This window comes from Marmota flaviventris, chromosome 15, assembly GCF_047511675.1.
Source record: "Marmota flaviventris isolate mMarFla1 chromosome 15, mMarFla1.hap1, whole genome shotgun sequence".
Taxonomy (NCBI): Eukaryota; Metazoa; Chordata; class Mammalia; order Rodentia; family Sciuridae; genus Marmota; species Marmota flaviventris.
Genome location: NC_092512.1, coordinates 190,435 through 211,896, shown reverse-complemented (window position 1 = coordinate 211,896; position 21,462 = coordinate 190,435). Strand labels below are relative to the sequence as shown.

At 44.7% G+C, this 21,462-nt stretch overlaps 1 protein-coding gene, 1 long non-coding RNA gene and 1 pseudogene across 7 annotated transcripts in view; 1 reads left to right on the top strand and 2 right to left on the bottom strand.

Annotated features, from left to right (window-relative positions):
• Positions 1–325: 325 nt before the first annotated feature.
• LOC114105637 (uncharacterized) lies at positions 326–17,340 on the top strand. Of its 5 annotated transcripts, none has more exons than XR_011704627.1 (5): positions 364–414; positions 10,223–10,301; positions 11,796–11,878; positions 14,206–14,369; positions 14,692–17,340. It is a non-coding gene; the product is annotated as an uncharacterized lncRNA (long non-coding RNA). The 5 variants fall into 5 exon arrangements; XR_011704629.1 differs by lacking the exon at positions 10,223–10,301 and adding an exon at positions 4,633–4,711 and having other exon boundaries at positions 388–414; XR_011704626.1 differs by lacking the exon at positions 364–414 and adding an exon at positions 6,876–8,697.
• Positions 5,591–5,946, bottom strand: LOC114105600 (mitochondrial import inner membrane translocase subunit TIM14 pseudogene; annotated as a pseudogene).
• LOC114105402 (zinc finger protein 250) overlaps positions 17,134–21,462 on the bottom strand; it is a 26,332-nt gene continuing 22,003 nt past the window's right edge. For both annotated transcript variants that reach the window (XM_027951876.3, XM_027951884.3), the window contains one exon: positions 17,134–19,537. In XM_027951876.3, the coding sequence (XP_027807677.1) occupies positions 18,213–19,537 (1,325 nt within the window). In that variant the 3' untranslated portion in view covers positions 17,134–18,212. The remainder of the gene's footprint in view (positions 19,538–21,462) is intronic.

Genomic DNA, 21,462 nt, shown 5'->3' with positions numbered 1-21,462 from the left:
GTTCAGGTCTGGCCCGAGGGACACGCCACCTGGGAGTGCTTGCTCCAGAGCAGTGGTGCTCAAGAGCCCCTGTTTTAATTGGAGGGCATACTGGGTCCCATTTACAGAGAAGTTCAAGGCTGGGGGCTGTAAACAATCTCCTGTCTCAGAAAAGGGTGCTTCCCGTTACTTGACCCGCTGACGGCTTTCACTGCTCACTAGGGAGGATTCATCAGAAAGGAACTACTGCGCCGGGCGTTTGCCTGCCACGCGTCAGGTGCCGGATCCGCTCCCCAGCACCCACCAGCTGAACGGCGAGTCCTTCCCAAGGCTGCGGGGCGGTGCCTGGGGTCCGGCCAGGGGAGGGCTCGGCGTGGCGTCACTTCCGCCCCGCTCTAATTGGCTGGACGCCGAGCAGGGTCCCGCGATGCTGAGGTGAGTGCTTGTCCCTCTGTGCGCGGACCCTGCTGGCGACCTTCAGGGCACGGGTCAGCCCAACCATCGACCGCGACTTCTGCCCCGGGGACCCGGACAGGCCCTTTCACCCGCGAGCGTGCTCCGCCCCGGGGACCCGGGAAGGCCTCGTGCTGATCCCCCCATACCTAGTCTCCCCCCTGCAATATTCACCCCGCATCCCTATACTCCCCACCCTGGGGGTCATTCCTTCTGCCCCCACCCCACTCCACTTTGAGAGTCCCTCCTTACAGGGCCCATGCACGCCCCAGGGCTTCTCTGCAGGTCACCCCACAGGTCAGCTGGTGTCCTGGGATACTCTTGGCCCTCTTCCCCCTGGTAATCCGAGGCCCTTCAAGGAGCTTGATTTACTCCTCTGTAAATGCTCCTCCCCATTCCCCCCGGGTCCTTACAGGTACGGCCCCTCGTTTTGCATTTTAGTAGCCATTTCCCAAACCCCTCATTTTATTGGATGTAACTTCTTTTCACCCTGCCCTATTTTCTCTTTGGGCTCTTCAAGGCTTTTCATCAGCCAATTTTTTTTGGGGGGGTGGGGTGGCGGGGGAGCCGGTACCGGGGTTTGAACTCAGGGGCACTCCACCACTGAACTGCAGACCTGTTTTGTGATACAGGGTCTCACTGAGTTGCTTAGCACCTCGCTTTTTGCTGAGGCTGGCTTTGAACTCGCGATCCTCCTGCCTCAGCCTCCTGAGCTGTTGGGATTACAGGCACGCACCACCGTGCCTGGCTCCAGCCAAATTGATTCTCATTTTTTCAAAAGATCTGAAATCTTTTAATTTTTTCCATGGTCTGTGCTTCCTCTCACCCCACCCCAGGGCCTTATACAAGCTGGACTGAGCCACATCACCAGTGCTGCCCAGCTTTTTTTTAAAAATATTTTTATTTTAGTTTTTGATGGAGCTTTATTTTATTCATTTTTTTAATATGCGGTGCTGAGAATCAAACCCAGTGCCTCACACATTCTAGGCAAGAAGCTCTACTACTGAGCCACAAACCCAGCCCAGCTGCCCAGCTTTTTTGAGACAGGTTCTCACCAAAGTGTCCCGGCTGCCCTTGAATTTAAGATCCTCCTGCTATAGCCTTTTGAGTGCTGGGATTACAGGTGTCTTGTGTTTTGTTTGTTTGTTTTTGGTACCAGGGATTGAACTCAGGGGCATTTCAGCCACTAAGCCACGTCCCCAGCTCTATTTTGTATTTAGAGGCAGGGTCTCACTGAGTTACTTAGTGACTGCTTTTGCTGAGGCTGGCTTTGAACTCAAAATCCTCCTGCCTCAGCCTCCCTAGCTGCTGGGATTTCAGGCATGCAACACCACATCCCACATGTCTTGTGCTTTTAAATATATGTTTTTCCCAAAAATTTTAAATAAAAACATGCATGCAGAATGGATTAACAAACACCAGTATTTTGAATTGCCAGTTCTCATAGTGCCACAATTGTTCAAGCTTTTTTTTTTTTTTTTAAAGAAAACATTGTGGGCTGGGGCTGTAGCTCAGTGGTAGAGCACTTGCCAAGCACATGTGAGGCACTGGGTTCAAACCTCAGCACCACTTAAAAATAAATAAAATAAAGGTATTGTGTCCATCTACAACTAAGAATGTTTAAAAAGAAAGAGGTTTGGGGTTGTGACTCAGCAGTAGAGCACTCGCTTTGCACTTGCAAGACCCTGGGTCCGATCCTCAGCACCATATAAAAATAAATAAGTGAAATAAAGGTATTGTGTCCAAGTATAACTAAAAAATAAATATTTTTTAAAAAATTATTTTAAAAAAAGAAAAAATATTGTAACCCAGGTGCAGTGGTGCATAATTGTAGCCCCAGCAACTCAGAAGGTTGAGGCAGGAGAATTGCAAGTATGAGACCAGCTCAGCAACTGAATTAAATAGTCTCAAAAAATAAAAAGGGCTGGGAATATAGCTCAGTGGTAGAGCTCTACCAAAAAAGAGTTAAACTGTGTTTAGACCCAGTGCTGTAGTCCCACTGTTCTTCAGAGGCACCCATTTTCTGATCAATATACTTCAGCCCGTTTTCTTATATCACTACAAACCTAATGTTGTCTTTCATCTCTTAATAATCTTCATACTGTTGGATGCAGTGGTTGCAGTGATCATGCCTGAAATCCCAGCAAACCCTGAGGCCGAGGCAGGAGGATCCCAAATTCAAGCCAGCCTCAGCAATTTAGCAAGGCTCTACTCAGCGTAGTGAGACCCTGTCTCAAAAGAAAAAATAAAAAGGGCTGAGGATGTGGCTCAGTGGTTAAGCACCCCTGGGTTCAATCCCTGGTACAAAAACAAAACCCTACACACCCATCATACTATGGATAACACTGTCTGACAGCTTTACTCAATCTTATAACTTTGTACTTCCTCCTTGACATTGATGTGTTTGGTTCTTTTAAGCTGCTTTGAACTTGCCTGTTACCCTGAGGGACATCAAAATTTCTTTCTTATACATAGTCATATAGTAACATTCTTAAGTGCAGTAGCAGGATTTTTTATAGGGCACATACCTGAGAATTGGATTTCCTGAGAGGTTTGCAGCATTTCGGCTGTACCAGGTAGCATCAGACAGATTTCCAGAGCAACTCTACTGGTTAACACTTCTCATGTCCTCAGCATTTGCTATCACAAAGTATTTTATATTTTCCTATCTATGTGGAGAAAAATCTTATTTTACTTTGTGTTTCTGTAATTCATTTTGTTTGGCTTTGTAGAGCTAAGCATGAGTTCTAACACTAAGCAACATCTCCAGCCCTGCTTCTGTGATTTTTAATGACATTGAAATTCTTTTTCAGACATTTATTGGACAGTTTGATTTATTTATGATTTAGCAAGTCATATCCTATGGTCATTCCCTCCCCCAGAACTAGGATTGAACCTAGCAGTGCTCTACCACAAGACTATATCCCTCAATCCCCCTTTTTTTGAGACAGGGTCTCACTAAACTGAGACTGGCCTCAAACTTGTGATCCTCCTGCCTTAGCCTCCCAAATTGCTGGGATTACCCTGCAATACTTTTGTTTTATTTTGTTTTGGCAGTGCTGGATATTGAACCCAGGGCCTCAGGCATGCTAGGCAAACACTTTGCCAGTGAGCTATGTCCCCAGGCCTCGTTTTTAAAAATTGAGTTCCTTTAAAATTTTTAAAAATCTATTCTGTGTATTTATCCTTGTTTGCAAATGTCTTTTCACTCTGCAGTTTGTCTTTTTAAAATTTTTCTTCTATCTTGTGCAGAAGATTTTTTTTAGAGAAAGAATTTTTTTAATATATATTTTTTAGTTTTTCAGTGGACACAACATCTTTATTTTATTTTTATGTGGTGCTGAGGATCGAACCCAGCGCCCCACGCGTGCCAGGCGAGCGTGTTACCGCTTGAGCCACATCCCCAGCCCCCAAGACTTTTTCTTTTTGATGGAGTCAAATTGTACAATCTTTTCCTGCATAGACTTTATAAAGAACATTTTGATCCTCAACCTGCCTGAAATATGTATCCAGATATCATAGAAGGCAGACACCTACTTTATCTTCTTGTGGGAAGCCAGTTGTGCCAGCACACTTGTTGAGTAGCACATCCCTGGCCACTGTAGCACGTGCATGGACTTCTCCCACTCTGTTTCCTGCTAATTACACCTCATGCTTAGTGCTATCACCTAAACCTTGGTGTCTAGTAGGGCAAACCTCCGACTCCCTGGGTTCTTTTTGACATTGCCTTGATCATTATTCTTTCATGTGATACTTATAGACATTTTGGTCTCACTTCATATGTCCTATTGAAAAAAAATTTTTTTTTTTTTTGGTACCAGGGATTGAACTCAGGGACACTCAGCCACTGAGCCACATGCCCAGACCTATTTTGTATTTTATTTAGAGGCAGGGTCTCACTGAGTTGCTTAGAGCCTCGCCTTTGCTGAGGCTGGCTTTGAACTCACAATCCTCCTATCTCAGCCTCCCGAGCTGCTGGCATTATAGGCATGCACCACTGTGCCTGGCGATGTCCTATTGAAATTTTTATTGTAATTGCACTGAACAGATTAATTTAGGGAGAATTGACATCTTTGTTATATTGAGTCATTTACTGTTTATAATTTTTGTTTCTCTATAAGTCTTTTTAAGATCTTTCAATAAAGTTTTGTTATTTTGTTCATTTAGTATAGTTTTTTTGTTGTTGTTTTTTGGGGACAGGATCTTACAGAGTTGCCCAGACTGGTCTCAAGCTCCTGGGCCCAAGTGATCCTCCTGCCTCAGATTTCTGAGTAGCTGGGTATGTACCACTGCTCCCAGCAATACATTTTTTTTTGTTAGACTTTAGTTACTGTGTGGTTTTGTAGCTGTTGTAATGTCAGCTTTTGGTTGCTGCTTGCTAGTACACAGGAGTTCTCTTAATTATGTTTGACTTGTATATGGTGATGCTATTGGCTGGGCATGGTGGGGCACACCTGTAATCCCAGCAACTGTGGAGGCTGAGGAAGGCGGCTGGCAAGTTCAAGGCCAGCTTAGCAACTTAGTGAGACCCTGTCTCAAAAGAAAGAGGGCTGGAGATGTTGGTTGGTAGTAGAGTGCCCTGGGTTCCATCCCCAGCACCAGTGAGTGAAAGAGAGAGAGTGAGTAAAGGGGATGCTGTGGATTGAGACTCTTGAGGTTTCTAGGTAGATGGCTTTACCATTCTCAAACAATGGCAGTTCTGTCTTGTCTCTTCCACTGTTTGGAGCTTGTGTGCCCTTCATCTGAGACATGACCAGCAGGAGAGGCAGCATCACTGACCTGTCACTGGTGGCTCCTGCACGTGTTTCTCTTGTGTCATCTTTTTTTTTTTTAAAGATGGACACAATATCTTCCCTTTATTTATTTTTGTTGTGCTGAGAATCAAACCTGGTGCCTCAGATGTGTGAGGCAAGTGCTCCACTGCTGAGCTATAGCCCCAGCCTCTCCTGTGTCATCTTAGTTTTCCTGAGGGATCCAGGCCCTGGGCCACATTATGGGTGGCGTCTCACGTTATGTCTTCTTTATTCTCCATAGTATTTTCTTTTTCTTTTTTGCTTGTGCTAAGTCATTTTTGAAAAAAATTGGAGCTCTGAGGAGTTTTATCATAAAAAATCAGTACTCATATACATAAACTAATATGAGCATAACATTCATCATACATCTATTTCATTTTTTAGCTTGACCTTCCAGTAAATCTTTAGCTTCATTGATTTTGGCTGCTATATAAGGAGATCCTCCTTTATCTGGGTGATTTAAAAACATAATTTATCAATGAGCCTCTTTTCTTTTTTCCTTTATGGGCTGTAGGGCTTACACCTAGTATTAATGCTGCTTCCCTTTCTGACCTTTTAATTTCAAACCCACCTCTGTAATAGCCACCACTAAAGGCAGATTTTGGTAGACTTGGAAAAACTTGTTTTACTTGAGGCTCCATGTGCTTCATGGTTGTAAAACATAACGCAAATCCTATATAACAGCAACGGTCAGTTCAGCTGCTAGCACTGTGCTGGCCATGGCTCAGGCTCGGCTTCCTGGCTTCCACCAGGAGTACGGTTCATCCCAGTCCAGAGGACAAGGCCTCTGTACCCTCAGCTCACTTTCTGTCTCTGAACTTGCCTCTGAGAACCTCATGCAAGGGGAGTCCTGTGAGATGTGTTCCTGGAGCACAGTGTGGTCCAGGCTCCCAGCCTTCAGCCTGACACGGGTCCCTTCCTTTTGCAGATGAGTAAGATTCCACTGGGTGGCTCTGCCGTGTCTCCCCTGCACCTCTCCCTCGCCTGCAGCTGGAAACTGGGTGTGGACGCTGAGGTCGAGGTCCTTGTATGATGTGTGTTGGGCCCCTGCTTTCAGTGCCTCTAGGTCAGGATCTGGGTGGCACAGGAGTTGCACAGGTTCTGCCTTTCTTCACATTCCCACCAGCATGGGTACTATTTTCTGCTTTTTCATAGGAGGCATCCTAATAGGAGTGAAGTGATAGTGTGGTTTTTTTTTATTGGTTGTTCAAAACATTAGATACTGTGGTTTTGATTTGCATTTCCTTAATGGCCAGTCATGTTCAGCGTATCTCCAGGTGTTTACTGACCATTTGTGTATTTTCTTTGGAGAAATGTCTACTCAAGTCCTTTGACCATTGTTTTAAAGATTTTCTTTTAAGTTGTAGATGGACACACTTCCTTTATTTTATTTAATTATTATTTTTGTATGGTGCTGGGGATCGAACCCAGTGCTTCACACATGCTATGTGAGCATTCTACCACTGAGCTATAACCCTAGCCTCTCTTTGCCCATTTTTTTTAATTGAGTCTTTTTTTGCTGTTGAGTTGTAGTAGTTCTTCATATATTTTGGATATTAGTCCCTTATCAGATATATGATTTGAAAATATTTTTCTATTTTGTGGACTAATCTTTTCATTCTCATGATAGTGTCCTATAATGCAAAAAATTTTTGATTCTGATGAAGTCCAGTTTATCTAATTTTTCTTTTATTCCCTGTGCATTTAGGTATCACATGTAAGGAATCATTGCTAAGCACGAGTCATTAAGTCTGCCTACCGTGTTTTCTTCTAAGGAATTTATAGTTTTAGATCTTACGTTTTGGGACTTTGATCTATTTTGAGCTAATTTTTTTATATGGCACAAAGTGAGTCCAATGCCATGCTTCTGTGTGTGAATACCCAGTTTTCCCAGCAATACTGCTCAATAGATTTTCCTTTCCATGCGGCATGGTGTATTAGTCAGCTCGGCTGCCACAACAGAGTACCACAGACTGGATGGCTTGAACAACAGACATTTATTTCTCATAGTCATGGAGGCTGAAGTCCAGTTGAAGGTGCCAGTTAGTTCCTGGTGAGGGCTCTCTTCCTGACTTGCAGATGGCTACTTTCTTGCTGTGTCCTCACAGGGCAGAGAAAAAGAGATCTCTAGTGTCCCTTCCTCTCATAAAAGCATCAGCCCTAGCTGGGCATGGTGGTACACACCTGTAATCCCAGCCATTCAGGAGGCTGGGGCAGGGATTCCAAGGTTGAGGCCATCCTGGGTCACTCAGTGGGGCCTAGAATTTTAGGGGGGAGTGCATGCTGGAATGGGTGTAGCTTAGTGTAGAGCGCCTTGGGTTCAATCCCTGTACCTGAGGGGGAAAAAAAAAGCAACAGCCCTATTGGATCAGGTCCACCCCTATAAGCTCATCTAATTAATTGTTACCACCTTCTCAGGGGCCATATTTCCAAGTACAGTTCCAGTGTGGTTAGGATTTCAGGATGTGAATTTTGGGGACCTATTTAGTCCTTGCTTAAAACCAATTGATCGTATCTGTGAAAATTCAGTTCTGGCCTCTTTTCTTCCACTCTCCACGCCTGTCCTTATGCCACTGTGCCATGACTGAATGTGGCTCATCTGCCTGAGGTTCATATGTGGGAGGCCTGGTATGTAGTGATGTCAAGGGGCTGCATCTCTCAGAGCAAGTGGAGCCTGGGGAAAGGTGATTAGGTCAGGAGTGAGGAGCCATCCTCAGGAGGAATCATTGCATGTTTCAGAGCCTAGAGTTCTCTTGAGAATGAAAGTTACGGGTGATCAGAAGGCATTATGGGGGGCTGAGTCTGTAGCTCAGTATTGGAGTGCTTGACTAGCATGTGTGAGGCACTGGGTTTGATCCTCGGCACCACATAAAAATAAATAAAATAAAGATACATCAAAAACTAAAAAAAGAATAAAAAAGAAAGGTATGAAAATACAATAACATTATTTTAAAAAGGTGTTATAGCAATAGGAAGTGAATTAAAAATGGAGATTGGTACTGAGAATGGGGTATTTCCTATAAAGGCACATGAAAATATGGAAGGGACTTTGGAACTGGGTAATGGGCACAGGGTGGAAGAGTTTGGAGGAACAGCCTAGTAAAAGCCTAGAATGCTATAAATGGAGAATTATGGGTGATTTTGGTGAGGACTTAGTAGATAGGAAGCTAGAAATTCTTGGAGATTGGTGAAGAGTTTATGACCAGAATGCTGATAGAAATAAGAACATCCTGCTGGGAACCAGAATAAAGGCCACCCTTGTCAGGCCACTGTGAAGATCTCACTGCACTGTGTCCATGCCTGAGGGCTTTGTGGTGGACCAAATCTAAGGATGGTGAAAACTGAAGACACTTCTAAACAAAAAATTTAGGCTGCTGCCTGGTTACTTTCAACTGCTTATGCTCAGATTCAGGGGCAAAGGGGAGCAGAGTGGGAAGATCTGGAAAATTCACAGAGTAAATAAATACACAGAGTAAGTAAATCTCTTTTCTTTATAAACTATCCAACTTCATGTATTTTATTATAGTAACAAACACAAAATGAACTAAGAGTACACCCACACTGTTTTCATTATTATAACTTTGTAGAAAGTTTTAAAATTAGGACGTATGAATCCTCCAATTTGTTCTTCGTTTTCAAGATTGTTTTGGCTATTTGGGGTCCCTTGATGTTCCACATGAAATACAGAATGGGTTTTTTTGAATCTGCAAAAAATTTCAGGGTAGGTTTATCACCTTAACAATATTAAGTCTTCCAATCTATGAGCACACGATATGTTTCCATTTATTTATGTTTTTTTCAACTTACTGTGATGTTTTGTAGCTTTCAATGTATGAATCTTTTTAAAAAATATTTATTTTTTAGTTTTTTAGGTGGACACAATATCTTTATTTTATATTTATGTGGTGCTGAGGATCGAATCCAGTGCCTTGTGCGTGCTAGGCAAGCGTCCTACCACTGCACCACAACCCCAGCCTCTCAATGTATGAATCTTTTGCCTCTTGATTTATTCCTTTCAATGCTACTATGAATGAAATTGTTTTTTTTTTTCCTTTCCTTTTTAGTTGTTTATCAATACTAAATGGAAACAATTGTGTCTTGACTAAAAAAAATTTTTTTGCAATTGTAGATGGACAGAATGCCTTTATTTTTAAATTTTTATGTGGTGCTGAGGATCAAACCCAGTGCCTCATGCATGCTAGTCAAGCGCTCTGCCACTGAGCCCCAGCCCCAGCCCTGTGTTTTGACTTTGTGTCCCACAACTTGGCTGAATTCATTTGTTAGCTCTTATGTACTATTTTTGTGCAGTCCTCAGAGTTCTTGCCAGCTCTGGGCTGAGGTATAATTTTACTTCTATTCCACTCCAGTTTGGATGCCTAATGCTTCCTTTTCTTGCCTGACTTCTCTAGTTAGAACTTCCAATATTATGTTTAATCGAAGTGGCCAAAGTGGGCATCCTAACCTTGTTGCTGATCTCAAGGCTGCTAGCTTTCCCTGTTATGTATAGTGTTAGGTTCTTCATGTACACCCTTCCTCAACATAGACAAAGTCACCTTCTAATCCTAGATTATTGAGTGTTTTTATCATGAAACAGTGTTAAATTCTGTGAAATGCTTTTCTGTATCAGTGATATTGTAAGTGGGTTTTCTTTATTAATACAGTGTGATGATCATACAAATTAATCTTCAGATGTTGTTGCCATATTTCATTCCAGGAACAGATCACACTTGGTCATGGTTGATAATCCTTTAAATATACTTTTGAATCTTACTAGGTGTTCCCTCTTTTTTAAAAAATATTTTTAAAAAAATTTTTTGAAGAAATAATAGTCCCATACTTCTAAAAATATTTTTTAGTTGTAGATAGACACAATACCTTTATTTACCTATTTTTATGTGGTACTAAGAATCAAACCCAGTGCCTCTTATATGTGAGGCAAGCAATCTGCCACTGAGCCACAATCTCAGCCCACCCCAACCCTTTTTGTTTTGAGACAGGGTCTGGCTAAGTTTACCAGACTGGCCCTGAACTTGAACCCTCCTGCCTCAGCCTCCTGAATTGCTGGAATCAAAGCAGGTACCACCACACCAGGGTTGGGAGGTTTTTGATTACTGTTACAATCTTTTTACCAGTTATGGCTTATTTTGGGGGGTGGGGTGGGGGTACCATGGATTGAACTCAGGAGCACCTGACCACTGAACCACATCCCCAGCCATATTTTGTATTTTATTTAGAGACAGGGTCTCACTGAGTTGCCTAACACCTTGCTTTTGCTGAGGCTGGCTTTGAACTCATGATTCTCTTGTCTCATCCTCCTAAGCCACTCAGATTACAGGCATGCACTAGCACACCTGGTTCAGTTATGTCTGTTCACATTTTTCTATTTTTTTCTTAGTGGTTACTTTGGGGTTTATAACCAACTTCTTAAGCTTAGAATAACCTAGTTTTGTTGACATCAGCTTAATTTTAAAAGTATGAATTTAAAAGTGTCCATACTTTTATATACACCCATCCTTACCTCTTTGTATTGTCAAAGTTCACATCTTTATATGTCAGATGCTCATTAACATAGATTTATAGATTTTTCTAAATGTGTTTGTTTTTTTTTTTTTTTAAAGAGAGAGAGAGAATATCTATTTTTTAGTTTTCGGCGGACACAACATCTTTGTTTGTATGTGGTGCTGAGGATCGAACCCAGGCCGCACGCATGCCAGGCGAGCGCGCTACCGCTTGAGCCACATCCCCAGCCCTAAATGTGTTTGTTTAGTGAATCAGATTAAAAAAGGAAGTACAAACCATACCAAAAGTGCAGGGATGTTGGCTTTTACATTTACCTATGTAGTCACCTTTACCATTTTTTTTTTTTTAAATTTCTCACAGCTTTGGGTTGTCTGTAATGTCCTTTCATGCTGTGGTTCTGATCGACTAGTTGCCGGCTACCTTGTCGCAGGGGGTGGGGGTTGGGGGTTGCTGGTGAGAGAACTGGCTGGAGACCCACCTCAGGTCGTTGTCCAGTAGCTCAGTTTATTTTTGGAATGCATATAATTGTTATAGGGTCCCAGTGGGGCGTGCCATCAATCATTCACAAGCAAGATAGTCTCCATAAGCCAATCATCCTATGCCTAATGTAACCACATTATGAGGATGTTCTGAATATTGCTATCATCAGGAAGGGTCTTTGTCCCTAGGGGAGGGGGTTTCTAAGTTAGAAGTTCCATTCCTGAAGCTCCTGGCTGTCAGTTTCCTGGCCTGGCAGCTTGGCAACGCTAACCACAAGTGCTAAGGATGGTTTCACTGGCGGCTCGCTAGAGCAGAGCATCCCATCCTGCTCCTGTCAGGCCTGAACCAGTGCAGATTCTTCAAGCACTCCGAGCTGCTCAGAGCTGCTGGCTGCTAGCTGTAAACGGAAAGTCTCCCTTCAGATTTCATGTGAAGCTGAGCTACTGGTAATGGGTTCCCTCAAATGTTCTTTATCTAGACATGTCTTGATTTCCCCTTCATTCCTGAAGGGTAGTTTTTGCTGGATATAAAATTCTTGGTTTACTTTTTTTTTTTTTTTTTTCATTTCAGGCCTGCAAATATGTCATCCACTGCCTCTGGTCTCCATAGTTTCCCAGAAATCTGCTGAGCCTCATGTGTTCGGTTCCTTACTGGTATCTTCAGAATTTGAGTTTCAACAATTTGACTATAATATGTCTCTGTGGATTTGAATTTATTCCATTTGGAATTTCTTGAGTTTTTTGGATTTGTACATTCAAATCTGTCTTCCCACAGATTTTAGAAGTTTGAGACTATTATTTCTTCAAATATCTTTTCCTCCTCCTTCTCTCTTTTCCTTTTGAGAATATTATAATGTGTATGTTGGCACATATGACGCTATCCCACAGGTCTCTTGGGGTCTGTTTTTCTTTTTTTCCCAGACTGATGTCAATGGTCCGATCTTCTAGTTTGCTGATCTTTCTTCTGCCTCCTTGTGTCTGCTGTTGAACCCCTCATGTGAGTTTTTCACTTCAGTTATTGACTTTCCAGTTCCAGATTTTTTTTTTAATAATTTTCTTTAAAAAAAGAAAAAATAATAATTTTCTTTTTTGGTATTTTCTTTTTTAAAATTTTTTTAAAAATCTTTATTGGTATTTTCATTTTGTTCATACATAATTTTCTTGATTTCCTTCAGTTTTTTGTCCATGATTTCCTTTAATTCACCAAACATACATAAGACAGTTGTTTTAACTTTTTTGAGGTGGGTACAGAGGATCAAACCCAGAGTCTTGCATATGGTAGGCACAAGCTCTACCACTGAACTATGTCTCCATCATTTATTTAACATATTTGACTAATAATTCCAGTGTCTGGGCTTCCTCTTTCTGTCAAATTTTATTTTTTCCTGTGAATGGATCATACTTTCCTGTTTCTTTGTATGTTCTGTCATTTTTTGTTGAGCAGTGGCTATTTTGAGTTGAGCAGCAGGTATTGTTGTGGTTACTCTGGAATTCTAAGACTCTCCTCAGTGATTGCCACATCTTGCTTGTTGAGGGCTTGAGCCATCTATTTGTGACTTTCCCAAACTATTCTTGCATTGTGTACTTTTTTGATGTGTGTGGGCACCGATGTTTCAGTTCCATTATTTGTGTGGTCAGTCAGTAACATGAAAAATCTTTCCTTATATGTCTAAATCCCCCAAAGGGAAACAACACAAGTATTGTCTCTTTTTTTAAAAAAAAAATTTAGTTGCAGTTTATTTAGTTATTGTTTTTAGGGGGTGTTGGGGGACTGAACCCAGGGCCTCACATGTGCTAGGCAAGTGCTTTACCCATGAAGCCATAACCCCAGACCCAAGTATTGTCTCTTTAATTCCTCTGGAAACTGCTTTGCTGACCCATGATGATCAAAATTATAGTAGCTAGCCTCTGTGCCAGTTCTTTAGTAATCAAGAGCAGCAATCAACCATCAAAACACACAGCCCCGGTCTTTGGAACATCCTTAGTGCACACCATTCACAGTTCATGCCATGGGGCTAGGGAATGGTGCCCTGGCAAGCACTACAGGAATGTTGAAATCTGTTGAAACTTACCACCTGCCTCTTCAAGCTCTTCCTGGATGCTACCAGCATCTGACCAGACCGACTAGCTTGACTGACTAGCTTTCAGGTTACTTCTAACAGTCCCTGTCAGCTTGGTAGTTGTAGAGGTGGAAGGATAGATTCCCGAGTTTCCTACTTAGCTGTCTTCCATGACATCACTCTGATAGTTTACTTTATGATAGCAACAATCTTTCTATCCAGACAGGGACATGTTTTAATTTATAAAATGTTATCACTTGGCCACACCATGAAGCTCTTTATGATGAGGTCTTCATAACCCTCTTGTGAGCTGAACATATCATAAGCTGAAAATGTGTCTGATACCCAACGTAACATTGTAGCTCCATACCTCTGTACACTGGGATAGCATGGCTGCAAGGAAGCCACTGCTTGCTGTAGCCCAGCACCACCGTAGAGGCTCACAGAATGTACCACAGGCCTGGGAAACTCAACATAGAATCTCTGCTGAATGCATGTCACTTCCATGCCATTATAAAGTTGAAAAGTCCTAAATAAAAAAAAAATTTTATTGGGGATTGAACCCAGGGGCACTCAACCGCTAAGCCACATCCCCAGCCCTCTTTATTTTTTGAGACAGGGTTTCAGTAAGTTGCTGAGGCTGGCCTTGAACTTGTGATCCTTCAGCTACAGCACCGCCGCCACCCCCCCCCCCATCCACCCTGTGTTGAATATTAAGTTGGGGACTATCTGTATACTATTTCATAGTGAGTAATTCTAGGGTTTTAATTATTTTTTTAAGTTATGTCCTTAGGATATATTCCTAAGGATGGGATAAACTTCTTAAAGGACACTGATGTTCATCCTATGCTTTCCAGAGCAGTTGCACCAACACATCACGTCACCAGCACAAACTTATTAAGTTCTTTACCTGCCTACCAGGACACAAAGGCAGAAGAGTGTGCACAGTCCAGCTGCCACACAGCCCCCTGCACTGGACATTGTCACCTCTGATGAGGGTGCAGGCATGCTTCTGTGACGGGCACTGCATTTCACTTCTGCTGCCACTACCAAAACTCAAAACCAGGAGAATATCAGCTTTCAAGGTGAGTTCTGAGTCTTCACTGCAAATTTATTGAACCTGAGGGTGATTTGGGCGATAATCAAACCTGCAACTACTCCTCTCAGGGAGGGCAGCCTTGAGACCCATGAACTTCACATCACCTCACCTGAGTTTCCCAGCTTGGGAACTTGTAAGCCTGAAATCTAAAATGCCCCCCACATTTGCCCAGGTAGGAAGGAGCCCTCCTATGTGTGTGCTGCTCTCACTTCTGCCCCAGAGCAGGTCCCACTCCCAGGCAAGACCCTCCTGGCTTCCACCACTGGTCCTTCTGTGCAGCCTTTCTACCGAGTGCCCCTCTTCCTTAGGGTTGACCAGCACCTGCCAAGCCGAGTCCTGGTGTGTTGTCATCGTTCTTCAAAGAAAGGATGAGTTACACCATTGTTTCCTCACAACTGACAGAAGCTGGGTATGGCAGGAGACATGCTGTGGCCCAGAGATACTCCAGAAAAAAACAGTATGTGTAACTGCCAGACTTCTGTTAAAAAAAAGAAAAAAAAATGTGGTCGTATATGGACAGCATGCCTTTATTTTCATGTGGTGCTAAGGATCCAACCCAGTGCCTCCCACATGCTAGGTAAGCACTCTGCCACTGAGCTGCAGCCCCAGCCCAAGACTTATTTAATGAAGTCTGCATGTTTCTTGGGAGGTGTTTCATTTTTTCAAATTTTTTTTAGTTGTAGATGGACTCACAATATCTTTATTAATTTATTTGTTATGTGGTTCTGAGGATCGAACCAGTGCCTCACACACAGAACTATAGCTCCAGTCCTAGAGTTTCATTTTAATGGTAATGTCATCAGCGAAAGCATGGAGGCACCTTTTCCACCTCTGCATCTCGGGGGACTGGATGAGCCTCCCCGAGTGGGAGGCCACGACATGTTCCACTTCCTTGGCATAGTGGACCTCTTCCAGACTTCCCAGTTTTTCCTGGTTTGGAGCTGCCGGCTTGTGTCCTGTGGTCACTGAAGCGCCGATCTTTGTGTCAACATTATTGAGCTTTCTTCACCCAAATACTTGTTATAATCATTGTTTTTTTTTAAAACTGGAATATGTCAGATTGTATACAGTACACAGAATTAAATTTCAGGAGGACCGTGATTTTTTTTAATAACTTTTATTTATTTATGTTTATGTGGTGCTGAGGATCAAACCCAGGGCCTTGCACATGCAAGGTGAGCGCTCTACTGCTAAGCCATAACCCCAGCCCCCATGATATTTTTTAATGATAGAAAATTTGAAAAGTATTAAATAGCAAATTCTTGGTAGCCAATAAGGAGAATTAATAAAGATTTAAATGCATTAATATAAAGATTTAAATGCATAAACTGTAAAGATTTCTGAGCATACACACACACAAATTCAAAATAAAAGTGGAATGGTACTGACAAATGACAAGTAGTTGGGCAGGTAAAGCCCAAGAGGTAGGTCACCACTACTTGAAGGGAGCCCAAGCTCATTGTGGCGTCTGACCTCATGTTCCCCAAAGGCAGCTGCCCATGTGTTCCAGGTGGCCATGAGGTGAATGGCAAGAACACAGAGCTGGAATCCCCTCCACGAGGGGCACTGATGCCCACTTCCCAGCTCCACGGACACCTGAACCTGCACCTGGGTGCATCAAAGGTGGCCTGCCAACAAGAATAGGAGATGGATGCTGAGCATGCTTCATCTGAGAATGCAGGAAAGCAAACTACGTTTTAGAAAGGTCTCCCTGGAAACCTAGGCTACTGGAGAACTGAGCTCTCCAGCACTCTGTACCCTGTGACTTCAGTTGTCCTGGGATACAGCCTTTGTTTCTCTTTCTTTTCCTTTTCATATAGTCTTTCTACACAAATCTTTGTACTGAATTCAATCGAGCTCCTATTCTCATCCTGATTGGCACATGACTGTGCTCTGCTTTTCTGCATGATCAGCAATTGTGGCTCGAGTAGTGGTGGGCTCCAACCTGCAGCCACAGAGACCCCAGCTGCAGGGTCCCCTAGTGAGGGCTGGCAGCCTCCCTCCTCCCTCCACTAAGGTCTTACACCCTTAGTAGCCTCAGCTCCTTTTCAGAGTAGACTCTGAAGTGTCCCTTTGTGAGGGCAGCTTTGTGAAGTTTGACCGCATTCACCTCAGCCTCTGAAGACTTCATCTTGGCCCCAGGTCACACTTCAGTGAGTTCAGTTCTTCTCTGAAGTAACAACTCATCGATTCCAGCTTCTCTGTCATCTCTTCCGAAAAACATCAGTGATCTCACCTCCTCTAGGAAGCAGTGCCCAGCGGCCTCCACTCTGTTGGCTCCCTTCGGTGACCTGAGCCCTCTGGAGAATTCATCTCAGTGCTGCCAACTCTGGATTTTCAGCCTCACTGAAGTGACACCACAGTGGCCTCCTTCCCTTTCTGCAGTAAGGCACAGACCTTGGCTCTCCTCACTGAGACACTTAGTGTTGCTCTTCTGTGCCACCCTTCTGTGATCAGCTCCTCCTCAAGCAGCGGCTCAGCTGTACCGCAGCTCCCTGCTCAAGCCAAGGCCTCAGGGATGGGCCATTCTTACCGAGCTCTTGTCACGTGTAACGCTGAGGACCAACACCCCAGTGCTTCTCTCTTCTCCCCAGAGGAAGAAGGAAACACCTCCACCAGGCACTGACACATGTACGTCTGACGCGGCTTGAATCTCATACCTTTGTTTTATTTGCAGGTAGATCCTACTAGAAATGGCTCTGATATAAACTCAGATGTAAGAACCATACCCTTAAAAACTGAGCAAATAATTCTGAACAAATTCAAATTTTTAATTATGAATAAACCAAATTTATCACAGGCAATGAATAGTAGACTGTCTTAAGCCAGGAGTTAAACAACAACAACAACAAACCCCAAACAACTGGAGTACAAGAATGGACTATTAGAGCTGGTAAAAAAGAGTGAGAATTAAAAAAAAAAAAAATATGCACTGCTGGGTGTGGTGGTGTACCACAGGAGGCTGAGGCCCCAAGCAGCTCAGCAAGACTATCTCACAATAAAAAATAAAATGGGATGCGGATGCAGCTCAGGGGTCCAGTGCCCCTGGGTTCAATCCTGGTACCAACAAAACAAAACAACGCGCAACAAGGAATCATCTTTTTAGCAATATTTTCTTGCTTGGGACCTAACTGGCCCCAGAGATCCAGAATCTCTGGCATGCAGAGTCTATAGGTCTTAAGGAAAACAACCATGTTTTAGTTGCATTTTTACTCAAGTGGCAGGACATTCCTTCTGGTCTTGGATAAGTTAAAGCACCAGATAAAAGAGTTTTTTTTTTTTTTTTTAAATTTACATAATTTCTAATGAACACATCTTTAGACTTCTTTTTCTTTTCATACAAACAGGTATTTGCACAGTTACAATTTTCAGCGATGTCATGTGATCCTTGATGTTGTATATCAATTTATCCACACAGCACTTCTGTGTTTCAAGAGAATACGAAAACAGTCCAGTGTTCTAAGTTTCACAGCTGACTGGCTAACTGTTTAGGAAAGGCATGCATTCTCAGAAGAGAAAGAACCTCACTGGGAACATAAGGGAGTATTTTGGGACAAGTCCTTTCACTTTAACTTCCTTTAGTTACTCCTTTCAAATGAATTATCTAATGTTGAAGAAACAAGGAATCATGGCTATCTGCACCCAGACTTCATTATGATGGCAGGTCACTCTTCAATACAGCTTCAGGATGTTGAGGAAAACAGAACATATGCTCTGCAGCTTTTCCACAGGAAGAACATGCCCAGTGCCTCTCCCTGCAATTATTTTGTGGCACTGAACCCCGAGGGAGGGTAGTGAGGCTGCCTCCTGCAGCCACCAGGCCCCAGGCTCACAGCTTCCCGTGCACCTTCTGGTGCTGGATCAGGTGGCCGTGTTGGTTGAAGGCACGTCCGCACTCCCCACACTCATAGGGCTTCTCCCCTGTATGGATCCGCTGGTGCTGGATGAGCACCGAGTACTGGCTGAAGGCCTTGCCGCAGCTGCTGCACTCATAGGGCTTCTCGCCAGTGTGGGTCCGCAGGTGCACGATCAGGGTGGCCTTAAGGCTGAAGGCCTTGCTGCACTCTGTGCACTGGAAGGGCTTCTCTCCCGTGTGGATCCTCTCATGCTGGATCAGAGAGCGACGTGCGCTAAAGGCATGCCCACACTCTCCACACACATAGGGCTTCTCCCCGGTGTGGACCCTCTGGTGCTGGATCAGGTGGGAGTGCTGCACGAAGGCCTTGCCACACTCGTAGCAAGCATAGGGCTTTTCCTCTGAGTGGATCCGCTCATGGTTCATGAGGGTGGAGCGGTGGCTGAAGGCCTTGCCACACTCGCCACACTCGTAGGGCTTCTCTCCTGTGTGCACATTGTGGTGCTGGATGAGGACTGAGCGGTCACTGAAGGCCTTCCCGCACTCACTGCACGTGTAGGGCTTCTCCCCTGTGTGCACCCGCTGGTGCTGCAGCAGCGTCCTCTTTACGCTGAAGGTCTTCCCGCACTCGCTGCACTGGTGAGGCTTCTCCCCAGTGTGTACCCTCTGGTGGCTCCGCAGCACAGTGCTGTGGTTGAAGGCCTTCCCACATAGTGGGCACACATAGGGCCTCTCCCCTGTGTGGATCCGCTGGTGCTGGATGAGGTGCGAGAGCTGGGTGAAGGCCTTCCGACACTCGGCACACTCGTGAGGTTTCTCTCCTGTGTGAATCTTGTGGTGCTGAGCAAGGTCCGAGCTCACTCGGAAGGCTTTTCCACACTCGTTACACTCATAGGGTTTTTCGCCAGTGTGGATTCTCCTGTGTTTACTGAGGACTGAGCTTTGGCTGAAGGCCTTCCCGCACACACTGCACACATATGGCTTCTCACCCGTGTGGATTCGCTGGTGTTGAAGAAGATGGGAGCTCCGCCCAAAGCACTTCCCACACTCGATGCACATGTAGGGCCTCTCTCCACTGGGAGCTTCTGGGTGTGGAGTCAGTGGCCTGCTCCTATTCGAGACCCGAGCCTCGCCAGGGACGACAGGGCTTGGATGCAGGCAGAAGCTCTGCTCTGGGTTATAATGTTCTTGAACGATGCTCCCTGAAGATGCTTTCCCCAGATGCACTGTTACCTCATCTGAAATTATCGGCTTTAAGGGCCAATCTGTATTTTGGTTCTCTTCCTTGGTTTTGCATTCTGAAACAACAAATCCAAAATGACAATGTCAACACTTCTCAAAACTGCACAGTACAACCCTGAAGCTGGCTTTCTGGTGAAGGTCACTCCCTGCTGGAGAAATCCGAAGATTAAATTTCCACAAGACCTTGTAATGACTGACAGTGGAGTGCCAGTAAGGAGGTACCCCTGCAGAGTGCCCAAGAACACTATAGTGGGGCGTGGCCTAGTGCTTCCCCAGGCCCTGCCCTCCCTGGAGCCCTCAGGTGAACAGAGCCTCAGGAGGCCACATGGAGCTGACTGCAGGACTCTCCCAGCCTGTAGGAGCCCTGTGCGCACAGAGAGCAGCCAGTGAGCAGTGAAGCCTGGCCTGCGGAGGGTGGGGAGGCTTGCATGCCTGTGAGCAGGCTGGGGAATGCAATCCAGGGGCCAGTGGATTTGTGTGGGGGGGGTTGGTGCTGGGAACTCGTTGTAGAAGGTAACAGTGTGGAGAATACTCAGGCAGGTGAGACTAGAGACACAAAGGGAGGTGGTGGGAACCTGCAGTCCAATTTAGCTGTGGACAAGGCCTGCAGGGATGGCAGAGTGGAGGCAGGAGAGGTTGGAGTGGAGATGCTCTGGGTATCCACAGGTGCTGTGGGCCACTGTGTGTGAGGGGGTAGTGGGTGCTGAGACAACCATGTTCCAGTAACTTGGGCCACTCACATTATGACTTCATGTGGTGGTGGCTACTTGCTAGAAGCCCAGACTGTGTAGAGGTCCCTGCATTGAGGAGTGGTGAGTGGCCCAGCCCCACAAGAGAGTGGGGGAGCAAGACGATGGCTCCCCAAGGCAGTGGCATGCTGAGTCCTTCAGGCTTCCTTGGGCCAAAGGGCCACAGGCTCCACTACAATGCAGAACGATGACCAGGCCTCCAGCATCTGAGGCTCCAGGGCACACTGAGACCTCCTGGAGGGCTTGGGATTCTAGCCCACCTTCAGTGCTTCTCCCTGTCCCCTCAGTCCTCTGTTGGGGACTGCCCTAAGGGATATTCTAGTATAAGCAGCTCCACAGTGGAGGAAGACCCGAGAAGGCAATTCTCAACCTGCTGGAAGACACACCAGGATCTGGGATAGGGTACTAAATTTGTAGCTGACCCACAGATGCTGAGATCACAGGCAAGGATAGCACCGGAGCACGTGGGCACACACTTCTTTTCCAATCCTCTCCAGAGGTTACTCTGGGTGAGAATGGGCATTCTCAGCTCAGCCACTCCTTGGGAACAGCTGTCCCCCACGTCCAGAGACCTGAAGCCACAGGCCCCAATAGCTCTCATCTGGAGTCCCATATGGGGAAGTGTATCTGACTAGCAATAAGTGACATGTTCCCAGGGTGTTTCACCACTGAGCTACATCCCCAGCCCTTTTTATTTTATGAGATAGGGTCTTGCTAATTTGCCCAGGCTGCCCTTGAACTTGCCAACCTCCTGCTTCAGCCTCCCGAGTCACTGGGATCATAGGTATATGACACTGCGCTTGGCTAAAGCTTTACTCTTTATTTTTTTTATATATTTATTTTTTAGTTGTTGGATACAATACCTTTATTTTATTTATTTTTATGTGGTGCTGAGGATCGAACCCAGGGCCTTGCACGTGCTAGGTGAGCGTCCTACCGCTGAGCCACAACCCCTGCCCACAGAAGCTTTACTCTTTAATTGGCTCTAAACATGCTTTGGGAAGACATATTGAATAATGGGCCTCTTGAAATCTCAACAAAGAGATTTGGAAAGTAAGAACCTAAGAGAAATGTCCACAATGCCAAGGATCTTCTGTGACTGGCAGGAACATCCACGAAGTGTTTTATGATGGAAGTGTTTGGAAAAAGATTTGGGCAAAGGTGGCCATAAATAGAATGTGCTTGGTTTGATTGGTAATGTTTTTAGTCATCCAAGAAATGGTTACCTTGGA